General features: G+C 37.3%; 1 protein-coding gene across 3 annotated transcripts in view; it reads left to right on the plus strand.

Moving 5' to 3' along the window:
• Positions 1 to 5,640: 5,640 nt before the first annotated feature.
• The window catches only part of exoc4 (exocyst complex component 4), a 537,075-nt gene continuing 526,781 nt past the window's right edge, over positions 5,641 to 15,934 (plus strand). For all 3 annotated transcript variants that reach the window (XM_039761360.1, XM_039761363.1, XM_039761362.1), the window contains exons 1-2: positions 5,641 to 5,764; positions 10,471 to 10,660. In XM_039761360.1, coding sequence (XP_039617294.1) covers positions 5,685 to 5,764; positions 10,471 to 10,660 — 270 coding nt within the window. In that variant the 5' untranslated portion in view covers positions 5,641 to 5,684. The remainder of the gene's footprint in view (positions 5,765 to 10,470; positions 10,661 to 15,934) is intronic.

A 15,934-nucleotide genomic window follows, 5' to 3' on the forward strand; every position in this document is an offset into this window, starting at 1 on the left:
TTCTTTGTGGTAGCAGCCTGCACCACCACCACCTACTCAAAGCATCATGATGCTCTAACATTGATGAACTAAAAGCCAGAAGTCTACGTGACCATCATCATCAAGTCCTCCCGTGAGAACCCTAAATCCAAAGAGGACTGTTTGATTTATGTTAGGTAGATTGCCCAGAGGGGACTGGGCGGTCTCATGGTCTGGATTCCCTACAGATTTTATTTTTTTCTCCAGCCGTCTGGAGTTTTTTTTTTGTTTTTTCTGCCCACCCTGGCTATTGGACCTTACTCTTATTCTATGTTAATTAATGTTGACTTATTTTCTTTTCTTACTGTGTCTTTTATTTTTCTATTCTTCATTATGTAAAGCACTTTGAGCTACATTTTTGTATGAAAATGTGCTATATGAATAAATGTTGTTGTTCTTGTTGTTGTATGTGCTCTATGATGGGCTATTCTTCTGTCAAGGGTGAGCTCTTCACTAGTTGTTATTGCTGCTGGATTTAGAAATGGATAGATGTATGGATATTTGGATTATTAGAAATCATTCAAAGCAGTTTTTAATTCAATTTTAACTTAATTTTATTCATTTAATCATTGCCCTTGCAAAATTGCTTCTAAAATCTTGTTATGAAAATTCAATAGGCTTCGATATCAACCATTTTTATAAAATTTGTTGACTTTTTTTTTAACTTTCCAGATCTCAAACCTTGCTTCAGGTTTTTGTTCTAGCTTATATTCTCCACCAGTAACCAACTATTGCTGTCAATACTACATTCACTGTTTAGCTTATTTAAAGATTATTGACTTGTTAAGATATAACAATTGTCAATATTATTAAGATTCAAGATTCATTTTTATTCATCATATACACTATTATACAGTGGTGTGAAAAACTATTTGCCCCCTTCCTGATTTCTTATTCTTTTGCATGTTTGTCACACAAAATGTTTCTGATCATCAAACACATTTAACCATTAGTCAAATATAACACAAGTAAACACAAAATGCAGTTTTAAATGATGGTTTTATTATTTAGGGAGAAACAAAATCCAAACCTACATGGCCCTGTGTGAAAAAGTAATTGCCCCCTTGTTAAAAAAATAACCTAACTTTGGTGTATCACACCTGAGTTCAATTTCTGTAGCCACCCCCAGGCCTGATTACTGCCACACCTGTTTCAATCAAGAAATCACTTAAATAGGAGCTGCCTGACACAGAGAAGTAGACCAAAAGCACCTCAAAAGCTAGACATCATGCCAAGATCCAAAGAAATTCAGGAACAAATGAGAACAGAAGTAATTGAGATCTATCAGTCTGGTAAAGGTTATAAAGCCATTTCTAAAGCTTTGGGACTCCAGTGAACCACAGTGAGAGCCATTATCCACAAATGGCAAAAACATGGAACAGTGGTGAACCTTCCCAGGAGTGGCGGCCGACCAAAATTACCCCAAGGCGCAGAGGCGACTCATCCGAGAGGTCACAAAGACCCCAGGACAACGTCTAAGAACTGCAGGCCTCACTTGCCTCAATTAAGGTCAGTGTTCACGACTCCACCATAAGAAAGAGACTGGGCAAAAACGGCCTGCATGGCAGATTTCCAAGGCGCAAACCACTGTTAAGCAAAAGAACATTATGGCTCGTCTCAATTTTGCTAAGAAACATCTCAATGATTGCCAAGACTTTTGGGAAAATACCTTGTGGACCAATGAGACAAAAGTTGAACGTTTTGGAAGGCAAATGTCCCGCTACATCTGGCGTAAAAGGAACACAGCATTTCAGAAAAAGAACATCATACCAACAGTAAAATATGGTGGTGGTAGTGTGATGGTCTGGGGTTGTTTTGCTGCTTCAGGACCTGGAGGGCTTGCTGTGATAGATGGAACCATGAATTCTACTGTCTACCAAAAAATCCTGAAGGAGAATGTTCGTCAACTCAAGCTGAAGTGATCTTGGGTGCTGCAACAGGACAATGACCCAAAACACACCAGCAAATCCACCTCTGAATGGCTGAAGAAAAACAAAATGAAGACTTTGGAGTGGCCTAGTCAAAGTCCTGACCTGAATCCAATTGAGATGCAATGGCATGACCTTAAAAAGGCGGTTCATGCTAGAAAACCCTCAAATAAAGCTGAATTACAACAATTCTGCAAAGATGAGTGGGCCAAAATTCCTCCAGAGCGCTGTAAAAGACTCATTGCAAGTTATCTCAAACGCTTGCTTGCAGTTATTGCTGCTAAGGGTGGCCCAACCAGTTATTAGGTTTGGGGGCAATTACTTTTTCACACAGGGCCATGTAGGTTTGGATTTTTTTCTCCCTAAATAATAAAAACCATCATTTAAAAACTGCATTTTGTGTTTACTTGCGTTATATTTGACTAATGGTTAAATGTGTTTAATGATCAGAAACATTTTGTGTGACAAACATGCAAAAGAATAAGAAATCAGGAAGGGGGCAAATAGTTTTTCACACCACTGTATATGTACAATGTGCAATGAAATGTAAGCCTGATTAGCTCAACAGACTATGCATTAGAGAAGTAATATAAGTAATAGATCATGTAGACACAGATACATAAAGAGAAAATATGCTAGAGGTTTTATGTCAATGAGTGAATACAAAAAAATGAGGGCTGAGCAACAGTGGCATGTCCAGATTAAGATGTTTTATGGTCTGAGGGTAGAAACTCCTTTTAAGTCTCTCAGTTTTGGCTATAAGACAATGGAAATGTCTGCCTGATTTCCATAGGCTGAACAGGCAGTTCATGGAGTGTGAAGGATCTTTAATAAATTGGATTACTCTGATTATACATCTCCCATTGTAATGTCCTATTGGGAGAACAGCACATCCGGTGTTTGCTGTTTAATTCACTCTCTGCAGGGTATTACAACAACAACAACAACATTTATTTATATAGCACATTTTCATACAAACAGTAGCTCAAAGTGCTTTACATAATAAAGAATAGAAAAGAGACACAATAAGAAAACAAAATAAATCAACATTAATTAACATCGAATAAGAGTAAGGTTCAATGGCCAGGGGGGACAGAAAAAACAAAAAAACTCCAGACGGCTGGAGAAAAAATAATTACGGTATTGTGCTGATCAGCAGCCTTACCAGAATGTGATGCTCTGGATTAGTAGGCTTTCTATAGTCCCAGTGTAGAAAGCATTAGGTATCATTGGAGATACTCTCAATTTCCTCAACTGCCTCAAATTATATAACAGCAGTCTTGCCTTTATGACCAGTACTTGTGCTTGTAAAGTCCAGCTGAAGTCCTCCGAGATACAGTATTACCTTCTCCACTTGGATCCCATTGATGGTTAGCAGGGTGTGCACCACTGCTGCATCCTGTTGAAGTCCATATCTAGCTCCTTGGTTTTACTGACATTTAGCTGTAGGCTACTTGTTTGACAACATGAAGCTAGGCTATCTACTTTCTTCGTGTACATTGCCTCATCATTATTTGAGATGACTTCATTCCCACAGTGTCAACAGTAAACTTTATTATGGAATTGGAGCTGAATGTGGCTGCACAGTCAAGTATATACAGTACAGACGAGTACAGCAAGGGCTTAAACCACATCCTTGTGGGGTTTCAGTGCTAAGGATGATGGTGTCAGAGATGCGTTTTCCACTCTGACCACCTGTGTTTTGCCTGTCAGAACGTCTAACAGCCATTCACAGAGGCGTATGTTTAGGCCCAGGTCCTTCATCTTAGTGAAAAGTCTGTAAGGCACAATTGTTTTGAAGGTGGGGCTGTAGTCAATTAGCAGCAGTCTTGCATAATTTCCAGGTTTTCTACCAATGTGTGCATGGATGGCATGCAACAAATGGGAGATATCTGTTGACCTATTAGGGCAGTACGCAAACTGCAGGGGATCAATGGACCAGGAAATAGAGGAGCAAATATAGTTTTTAATAAGCCTCTCAAAATGTTAGGGCAACAGGATGATAGTCATTTAGGCAAGAAGTTTATTATGTTTTGGTACAGGGATTATGGTAGATCTTTTTAAACAAATTGGCACCACAGACTGAGCAAGCGACTCATTGAAGATAACAATAAAAACTTCAGTAAGCTGATCAGCATAGCAATGCAAAACATGTACACAGAAGTCATCGGGACCTGCAGCTTTCTAGACATTCACAAGCTGAAAAGCTTTAAGTACATCTAGGATTAGAAAATTAGAAAACGGGACACTCTTAAAATCTCTCTCTATATTACTATATATATATAAATGTATACATGCCCCCTACACACACAGACCAATATATTGTATAAAAGTAGAGGCACAAGTTAAAAACATAAAGCAAAGATTTTAATGGGTTATGAGGAAAACAAAAGTAAAGTCAATTTGAAAATGATTTAATACAAGCTAAAAAAAATTCTGTAAAAGTGAAGTAATTTGACAATATTAATTTAATACAGACAACGGAGAAATATTATTATTTAATACAGGCAGTTAGAAGAAAAATGGACCGTGGCAAGTAGTAACAACACACTTTGTTAACGCTGTATGTTGCAATGCTGATACAGAACTGTGCAGCAGCTTGGCTGGAGAGCAAAACGGTGAAAGTGTCGCTGTCCTCAGCCAACCATACCAACTGAACAAGTTGCAAACAAAACAGCAAACACTAGTTTCCTCAATACATTTTGGTTATTTTCATCAAGAGAATCTGAGAAAAGATCATATAATTACAGGGGGTCCTGGGGTTACAACGTCTCGACACACAACGTTTCAGTTTACAACGCTCACTCCCATAAAAAATTTAAAAAAATTGAGACGTGAGAACGAATAAAGGTATTTTTTAATAATCATTTTTTCTGTTACTACAGTACAGTGTACAGTACAGTACATTTAGGTCCTTTTCCTTTTTCTGTGGTTTAGTTGTGTTTTTATGTTCTAGATTATGATTTTGTAAATGTGTTAGGATAGGTAATAGTGACTTAGGCTACGGTGAGTTTCGACTTATACCAACATTCGGGTTGGATCACTGTTGTAGGAACGGATCTGTGTCGTAACCCGAGGACCCCCTGCACTTATAAAGTTACTACTACGTACCGTAAGAAGGTAGTAAAAATATTTTTTTATTACGAAATTTGAAAATGAACTAAATACGGGACATTTGGGACGTCTGGCAACACTACTTAACATCACACGCTGAGGTGGTGACCACTGTCTTCTTGATAGAAGACTGATGGCATCGCTAGGTGGATGATTAATGTTCTCAAAAAAATTAGACAAAACGTTCATCCAATCGCAGTTCACACGCATTCACACACACGCATGCACAATTCACGACTGGCCCATTAATCACAAATTCACTTTGCCGGAATATCTGCATGACATGAGAAGAAAAGCAGCGTGCCCACAGAAAAAAAAAGAAAAAAAAAACACCTCGTACGTGTTGCACAAATTGCATATAAATAGCCTGTGATTTTGAGAGACGAGTCAAAGGCGCTGTTCACTGCACCACCTAAAAACTGATAGAGAAACAAGAAGTTCCAAAGCATTCTGGCGATATGTAAAAAAACTACACCTCCCAAGACATTTTGCGGAAATCCTGCCTCTTAACCTCACTTGTCATCGACGGCCCGCCTTGCTAACTGAGAGCGCCTTATGCTATTGGACGCATTCGTGTGTCAGTCAACGTCCTTCCGTTTTGGTTTGTGATCCTCTTTGGGAAAAATGGCAGCAGAAACCGGGAAATATAGAAGTACCATGAGTAAAACCAAAGACCCTTCGGGGTTACTGATTTCCGTTATCAGGTAGGGATCACTGAGCAGGCAGTGTATTAAATCCACTACCCTTCTTACTGTTAATTAAATAGCGCCGTTGTCTTCGCCTGTCATTGTTCTCCTGGCCTGTGACTTCCCATCCTGTTTAATTTCAAGATAAAAATAGTTTGCATTTGCACTTACTAATGTTGTTATTTACAAATGTGTAGGACCTTTTAAATGAAAATGTTGATGACCTTGACAAAATTTGTATGCATTTACTTCTGTTAAGACAGGGGACAGGCTGGGATATTCTGTGTAAAAACAAATACTCAAGGCTCAGATATGTAATGTTGTACATTGCGTTATTTAGAATAGCTTGTTCAAAGGTGATGTCCTGACAGTGCATTGATTACTGTATTTAATATATAATATCAATAACAACAAGACACTCGCTTGTAGACCTGCCGGTCCGTATGTTTCGATGTCCCTTGTTGTTTCGTTCCTGGTTCAGTTTTCAGCTTTGGCTGCAGGACTTTGCGTGACTCTTAAAAGGTTTAATATTGACACTTGTACATAGTCCAGTGCAATTCAAAACTAAATGCAACACTCTTAAGAGACTGATGGTGTAAAAGGCACGTTATAGCGTCCTTTAAGCAAACAGAGTGCTGTGAAGGAAGTGACAGTTCGTTCTAATGCTTATCAGCCAAAATGTGTTTGAAACTTGTTTCCTTTAGAATTTATGCTCACGTGCTTGTTTTTTATTTTTCAAGTGCCTGCCGTCATAGCCTTTCTCCTTTGTGCAGAGTGGCCAGTAATACAAACGCTTTCAACAAAGAAAGAGTAAAAAATGCAATACTTTTTGAAAAACGTCTAAGATCGTATATAGCAGTAATTTTGGTTCTCAGCTGAGTGGACTTGTTTCACATTCTAAAACGGAAAATATAATTTTATATTGTTCCGGTCAATAATTTAAAACATTTCTTGAACGAAGATAAAGGAAGGATGCATTACTAAAGAAGGGTGGTTTTGTATTATATCATCCTATGTGATAAAGCACATAGAAAAATCGCATTCCCTCCCTTTCTTGACAAAAAATGTTTTGTAATGTAGAAACGAACACTACCTGAAATAGTGCAATTTTAAAATTCAGTTTCCGCTAACTAATAGAAGAATCAGCACTTAGTGAGTGGCTATAAACTCTTGGTTTTGCTTGATTTAATATATAATGATCCAGTTTTGGCTTTGTTGAAGTTTAGATGTAATTTGTAAGATATACAGTGGGATGCAAAAGTTTGGGCAACCTTGTTAATAGTCATTATTTTCCTGTATAAATCGTTGGTTGTTACGATAAAAAATGTCAGTTAAATATATCATATAGGAGACACACACAGTGATATTTGAGAAGTGAAATGAAGTTTATTGGATTTACAGAAAGTGTGCAATAATTGTTCAGACAAAATCAGGCAGGTGCATAAATTTGGGCACCACAAAAAATAAATGAAATCAATATTTAGTAGATCCGCCTTTTGCAGAAATTACAGCCTCTAAACGCTTCCTGTAGGTTCCCATGAGAGTCTGGATTGTGGTTGAAGGTATTTTGGACCATTCCTCTTTACAAAACATCTCTAGTTTATTCAGGTTTGATAGCTTCCGAGCATGGACAGCTCTCTTTAACTCACACCACAGATTTTCAATTATATTCAGGTCTGGGGACTGAGATGGCCATTCCAGAACGTTGTACTTGTTCCTCTGCATGAATGCCTTAGTGGATTTTGAGCAGTGTTTCGGGTCGTTGTCTTGTTGAAAGGTCCAGCCCCGGTGCAGCTTCAGCTTTGTCACTGATTCCTGGACATTGGTCTCCAGAATCTGCTGATACTGAGTGGAATCCATGCGTCCCTCAACTTTGACAAGATTCCCAGTCCCTGCACTGGCCACACAGCCCCACAGCATGATGGAACCACCACCATATTTTACTGTAGGTAGCAGGTGTTTTTCTTGGAATGCTGTGTTTTTTTTCCTCCATGCATAACGCCCCTTGTTATGCCCAAATAACTCAATTTTAGTTTCATCAGTCCACAGCACCTTATTCCAAAATGAAGCTGGCTTGTCCAAATGTGCTTGAGCATACCTCAAGCGGCTCTGTTTGTGCTGTGGGCGGAGAAAAGGCTTCCTCTGCATCACTCTCGCACACAGCATTTCCTTGTGAGAAAATTAAAGGAGGAGGGAAACTTACAATTGACCCCCTTAAATACTCTTAAATACTATAGGATTCACCTGTGTATGTAGGTCAGCGGTCACTGAGCTTACCAAGCCAATTTGAGTTCCAATAATTAGTTCTAAAAGTTTTGGAATCAATAAAATGACAACGGTGCCCAAATTTATGTACCTGCCTGATTTTGTTTGAACAATTATTGCACACTTTATGTAAATCCAATAAACTTCATTTCACTTCTCAAATATCACTGTGTGTGTCTCCTATATGATATATTTAACTGACATTTTTTATCGTAACAACCAACGATTTATACAGGAAAATAATGACTGTTGACAAGGTTGCCTGAACTTTTGCATCCCACTGTACTGTGATTTTTCTTCCTCACATACTACAATATATAGTATAGTATAAGAAAGGAAAGTTAACCCTGACAGTTGGAAAATAATGACTTAATTTGAGTGAAAGGGCAATATGTTGTATTAAAAAAAATTTCACCACATTCTTATATCATCCACCCATCCATCCATTATCCAACCCGCTATATCCTAACACAGGTTCACGGGTGTCTGCTGGGGCCAATCCCAGCCAACACAGGGCGCAAGGCAGGAACAAATCCCTGGCAGGGCGCCAGTGCACTGCGGGATTCTTATATCAGATTGAGTAAAATAAGAAACTGGGGTTATGATATTTAGTTGCACTTGCATTAAGATGCATTTTTAGTTTTCCAAATCCATATAACTTATTGCTTTTTATCAAATCCATATCTCATGCCTTGGCCTCAGTGACTTTGTAAATATTGTTGTTTGTAAAACAGGACAATACACCAGCCTAGGAAAAATGGGAAGCAGATTGGCTTAAAATAAAAATGTATGTTTATACGTGGGGAAATGGCAAAGATGCATTGCAAGGTTTGCTGTGGTTTCTCTCATAGCAAAAAAAAGGGAAAATATATAGAATATACATTATTTTCTTGTAGAAACTGACCAGTTATCCCGCGTTTTTGATTGAGTGTTGGCTAATCTCTTTGATGATGGTGTATGAATAGGTTATTTTAGCTAGCAAACAGGCAGGTTAATGTTAACCTAAAATATAAGGTTAGAATGGCTGACAATGACAAAAGTGATGAACATGCCCTTAATGAATGTCTACATGTTGCTCACTGTGCTACCGATGTAGTGTGCCTTTATAATATTTTACTTTTCCATGTTTAGAATTGCAACAGAACCTCCCATCTTGAAGAAGTCTTTTATTTAATCCAACCATAAATCAAACAGGTGTTATTTGACTCTATCAACATATACTTATTTTTTGACAATGTGTCAAAGAAAGGAAATGGAATATATACACTAGTTAATTTGCTGTTACTGCTGTTGCAGTATTATTCAGTATATTAGGCACACCTGTTGAAATGCTTGTTAATGTAGCTGTCTAATCAGTCAATCACATAGCAGCAACTCAGTGCATTTTGGCATGTAGTCATTGTCAAGGTGACCTGCTGATGTTTAACCTGAGCATCAGAATGGGGACGAAAGGTGATTTAAGTGACTTTGAACTTGGCATGGCTGTTGATGCCAGATGGGCTGGTGAGAGAATTTCAGAAACTGCTCATCTACTTGGATTTTCACGCACAACCATCTCTAGGGTTTACAGAGAATGTCTAAAAAAAGAGAAAATATCCAGTGAGTGGCAGTTCTCTGGTTGACAATGTCTTGTTGATGCCAAAGGTTGGAGAAGAATGGCCAAACTGCTTTGAGCTGATAGAAAGGCAACAGTAACTCAAATAACCACTCATTACAACCAAGGTATGCAGAAGAGCATCTTTGAACGTGTAAAACATTAAGTATTGAAGCAGATGGGCTACGGCAGCAGGAGACCACATAGGGTGCTACTCCTGTCAACTAAAAACGGGTAACTGAAGCTACAGTTCACACAGGCTCACCAAAATTGTATAATAGAAGATTGGAAAAATGTTTCCTGGTCTGATGAGTCTTGATTTCTGCTGTGATATTCAGAGGGTAGGGTCAGAATTTGGCGTCAACAACATGAAAGCATGGATCAATTCTACCTTGCATCAATGGTTCAGACTTTTGGTGGTGGTATAATGGTGTGGGAAATATTTTTTGCCACACTTTGGGTCCATTAGTACCAGCTAAGCATCGTTTAAATGCCACAGCCTACCTGAGCATTGTTGCCGACCATGTCTATCCCTTTATGACCGCAGTGTACCTATATATATGTATATATATATATATATATATATATATATTATAATTTTTTGGTGATTTGCTATTGAAAATAATTGTGATATAGTTTAGTATTTTTTATTATAAAATGTTATATTGTAAAATTTTATTTTGTATATTTGGCAAAATGTCCCTAACTGTTTAATCAATGCCTTTGGATTTGAATCAGTGATAGAAAAGGTGACTATTAAAGTTATTTACTGTTCTGGATTGTTTGAAACACTTAATTAGTCCTTTAGAAGACCACTACTTGAATGTAATTTAAGTAATATCTCTTTTTTTCTTAAAACTTTAAGAACCCTGTCTACAAGTGATGATGTGCATGACAGAGAGACAGAAAAGAGTCGCTTGGAAGAAGCCTTTGAGAAGTGCAACCGTGAATTGGATGAGCAAATTGTTCAGCACTATACAGAGCTAACCACTGCCATTCGAACTTACCAGAGCATCACTGAACGTATCACCAGTTCACGTAACAAAATTAAGCAGGTACAAATATCTATATACTACATTTGTTAGGGAATAATTTCTTCTTAAAGTCAAAATGCAATTTTGAATAGCTTCTATTAAGAATAAACATTAATTATATGGAATGTTTAATGATATACTGCATTAAAATATGATATATATTTGAAATCTAAATTTTATATTTTCTTGCCTTATATAATAATAAAGAATGTATTTTTCCCACAGTTTATCTAGTTACCTAGTGAAATTAAATTGATTTATCAAACTGCCTAGACAGTAACACAAAGATTTAAAGTCTAAGATCTATAAATGTACTGTACCATTTAAGATTTTTTTTCCATTTTAAAGTGTTTACAACTTTCAAGACCATTAAATCTGTCATGGTTAATAACAATGATCTTCTTGTAATATGCATCAATTTTGATTTTCTAATGTATTTTATTGAGGACTAGCTGATTACCCAGTGGCTTCGCTCACTGAGTGCAAGGGAAAAAAATAAAATTTAGTATATAAATTATTAAACAGTAAAACATTAACATGTAAGAAGTAAAGATACAATGAGCAGTACTGGAGCGCTTTCTGGTAAAGTTCATTTTACACAACAGGTAAGTAGCACCAACAGCGATCCTGCAAATTTCTGCCTGAAAACCTTGCACTATGTGCCTGTGATTTAAGAGAAAAATGATTGTGAGAAATGTGGACGGTGCCCTTCCATGCTTAACGGGCAGAAGGTCCAAACAATTCCCAAGTCCAAAACTTAACATGAAGAGGTCGGTACATCTTCTTAGATGTGACCCTCCATCTTCTTAAAAGAATTCATCACAAAAGCAACCTTGAATGTTGTTGGGTTTTAGTGACCTGAACTCACGTTAAGGGACAGTAAGTAGTTGTGAAGCGCAATTTACAAAGAGAGTTTTGCTTTGGTGGCGCCGATCACGCTCAATGATTTCTACTCTCCCAGGAGCCGATGGGGCAGTCGAAGTGTCACAAACAGTGCGAGAAGAGAGGACACCGCCCGAAACTGCCAAGCTCTCGACCCGGCAGAGCAGCCCGACATTCCACGCCTCCGAGTATCCACTTTGTTCTCACAACCCCTTGCCGCTGAAGGCTGTGTCGTCTTCACATTGTTTACAGCTCGGCACAGTTAAAAAGTAGAAAGTCACAAAGCTGTTTTCCTCTTCTCTTCCTCTATCAAGTACTGCCAATTAAAAACTTCTTTTCAATATCAGTAAAGTAACTTTCACACAAATAATAACAATTCATAAAAATGATATAAAAATGGCGTCCACAAACGAAGTGATTAGTTCCTGTAATATAATATGTTCTGTGGTCATATGCAATTTCTGTTTCGCGTGGTCATACGTAATTTCCGTTTCAAACGCGAAAAGAATTTTATATCCTCTTTAATAAAACCCCTGTGTGCGTCCAGGTGTCCATGTGTGTGTCTTCTGGTGAAGTGCGGAGAGAGAGAGACACACACACAGAGGCGCGTGTGTGAGACACACACACACATGCGAAAGAGAGAGAGACACACACACACACGTGAGAGAGAGAGAGACACACAGGTGCGTGAGAGAGACACACACACACGCAGACACGCACGTGCATTGTTGCAATATTACTTTTCTTGGTTGTTTATAAAATTACGGATTTTTCAAATGTTCATTTTTTTCCCTGTGCTTAAAGCTCATTAAAATGTTTTTAGTGAGCGGTTCATAGCGCTATAGCGTGAGCTCTTGCAGTGTTACTTTTCTGTTGTTCAAAGCTTTCTCAGTGTTATTCAATGTTTTTACATTTAGTTTACTATTATGCGGTGCATTCTATGGTGTAATTAACTATATTTGTGCTTAAAAACTTAAAAAAATATATATTTACATACAGTTCATACAGTCTGGAACGGATTAATTGTATTTACATACAATCCTATGGGGGAAATTACTTCCGTTCACGACCAAATCGGGTTACAACCAGAGTTTTGGAACGAATTATGGTCATGAGCTGAGGTTCCACTGTATTACTGTCAGAGAAAATTACAGGCATTTTACGGAAATACAAACCAGTATTACTGCGAGAGAAAATTAAAGGCACACAATACAGGGATGCATATTACAGCCACATACAAGGTCCCTTGCCATTTAATATACACTCACCTAAAGGATTATTAGGAACACCTGTTCAATTTCTCATTAATGCAATTATCTAATCAACCAATCACATGGCAGTTGCTTCAATGCATTTAGGGGTGTGGTCCTGGTCAAGACAATCTCCTGAACTCCAAACTAATTGTCAGAATTGGAAAAAAAGGTGATTTAAGCAATTTTGAGCGTGGCATGGTTGTTGGTGCCAGACGGGCCGGTCTGAGTATTTCACAATCTGCTCAGTTACTGGGATTTTCACGCTCAACCATTTTTAGGGTTTACAAAGAATGGTGTGAAAAGGGAAAAACATCCGGTATGCGGCAATCCTGTGGGCGAAAATGCCTTGTTGATGCTAGAGGTCAGAGGAGAATGGGCCGACTGATTCAAGCTGATAGAAGAGCAACTTTGACTGAAATAACCACTTGTTATGCAGCAAAGCATTTGTGAAGCCACAACACGCACAACCTTGAGGCGGATGGGCTACAACAGCAGAAGACCCCACCGGGTACCATTCATCTCCACTACAAATAGGAAAAAGAGGCTACAATTTGCACAAGCTCACCAAAATTGAACAGTTGAAAACTGGAAAAATGTTGCCTGGTCTGATGTGTCTCGATTTCTGTTGAGACATTCAAATGGTAGAGTCAGAATTTGGCGTAAACAGAATGAGAACATGGATCCATCATGCCTTGTTACCACTGTGCAGGCTGGTGGTGGTGGTGTAATGGTGTGGGGGATGTTTTCTTGGCACACTTTAGGCCCCTTAGTGCCAATTGGGCATCGTTTAAATGCCACGGGCTACCTGAGCATTGTTTCTGACCATGTCCATCCCTTCATGACCACCATGTACCCATCCTCTGATGGCTACTTCCAGCAGGATAATGCACCATGTCACAAACCTCGAATCATTTCAAATTGGTTTCTTGAACATGACAATGAGTTGACTGTACTAAAATTGCCCCCATAGTCACCAGATCTCAACCCAATAGAGCATCTTTGGGATGTGGTGGAATGGGAGCTTCGTGCCCTGGATGTGCATCCCACAAATCTCCATCAACTGCAAGATGCTATCCTATCAATATGGGCCAACATTTCTAAAGAATGCTTTCAGCACCTTGTTGAATCAATGCCACGTAGAATTAAGGCAGTTCTGAAGGCGAAAGGGGGTCAAACACCATATTAGTATGGTATCCTAATAATCCTTTAGGTGAGCGTAGACTGTTCCTACTAATGTTTATGCACTACTGTTTTAGCGTCTGTTATTGTAACGGGCTTAATGTTTAGTCTATCTATCTAGTATACTGTATATATAACATCAATCTAAAGCATTTTTAAAGGACTAATTTATGCATAATATTATATGTTTGTACAGCATGATCCAAAGGTCCACATATTATAGGTACCATGTACTGTAGGCTAGTAATTTTTTTAAAGGGATCTCTTGACATCATTAAACGTGTTCAGTTACTGCATCTTAATAACTAAACCCAAAGTCGACAATAAACAGATAAGAATAGAAAATGTGACGTGAGGTAAAATACTTAATTCTTAAAGCCACGCAAGAGACTGTTCTTATTTAGACTAGCTTGGTACAAGATGTTTGTTACTTATGCACTCATTTATTTTATTGAACAACTTGAAGTCACTGTACTCCTTCAATGGCTGATGTATGTATGTGTATATATATATATATATATATCTATATATATATATATATATATATATATCTATATCGTGTATATATATATATATATATATATATATATATATATATATATCTATATCGTGTGTATATATATATATATATATATATATATATATATATATATATATATATACTTGAATAGTTAATAAGTGTGAATAGTTAAGAAGTGTGATGCCTGTTTCCAGCAAATTAGTATGCCACAGTATTTTCTTAACTATATGTTCTGTATCATAGCTACTGTTAACCTTGAATAGTATTCTCAAAAAAGAAAGGCATATGTACAATAAAGTGTAGTTACAAGTACTCACCAACAGTGCTGAAATTAAGCAGTATTCATAAATATGTTAAGAAAGGAAAAAAATATATACTTTATTACAAAAACTGCTGTATTTAAGTAGTACTTTCCTTCTCACAATTAGGTTCTGAACAATTTTAACTCTTTGTTATCAAGTTAAGTTTATATTGCTACCTAATCCTTAAGAACATAGTAACATATTATTATATTGCCTTATTTCTTTTAAATTTAATACAGATATTTAAAATATAATTGCATTTGATGGATATTTATATACAAGTGACCATCTTCACATACTGTACATTTTCAAAATGTCACAGTCTAGGAAATTGATGTTCTAAATTGTGAGCTTTATTCTTTAGTGTTATATTTATCTTCATGTAGCCCTACTCCGAATGAGAGACAAAAATCTAAACAGTGAAATGAATAAAAAAAATGCAATTCCTTTTGAATTTAACACAGGAGTCTTGAACAGCGAATTAGGGGGAGAGGCTGATCTTCAGTTCAAATAGTCACTTGAGGATTTAGTTTTGGGTTTGTGATGTGCGTTGATCATTCAGAAGCAACTTTTTAAGAATATTTCAGCAAACAGGCACAAATTGTGAATGTTTTGTGCATACGACTGGATACCAGATGTGAATTATGAGACACAATTAACATGAGATTCCTCCCACCCCCAGCCCCAAATTGTTTGCCATTATACTGCACTGGTGTTTGTTGGCTTTTTTTATATCAAATGTTTTTCTCCCTGTTCTACATAAAAACATTAGATTTAAAAGTTTTCTCAGTCACCAGTACAAGCTACAAGGGTTAAGTAATATGTAAAAAAATTCAGAAGGACTATTCCTTTTAAGGTCAGCGCTGGTGGCCATGTTTTCATCTGAGTTTTCTTAAAATTTCCCTAAAAGTGCTATTTGTTCTTTTTCATACTCCCACACTTACAAGTTTTTGACAATTGTTTTTGATTGTGATTCCAGGTTTTGGTTTTGGCTTGATGAAAACGGGGGTTGAATTTTAGTGTCAGTCTTGTTTTCTGGTCCATCTTTTTCAAAATATTATCTCCTCTTTTGTGTCAGTATGTTTACAATATAACCTAACATTTAATTAGCATTTTAATTACTTCTGTATATTTCCTGGACTATGAGAATGCAGTCTTC

This window comes from Polypterus senegalus, chromosome 8, assembly GCF_016835505.1.
Source record: "Polypterus senegalus isolate Bchr_013 chromosome 8, ASM1683550v1, whole genome shotgun sequence".
Lineage (NCBI taxonomy): Eukaryota > Metazoa > Chordata > Cladistia > Polypteriformes > Polypteridae > Polypterus > Polypterus senegalus.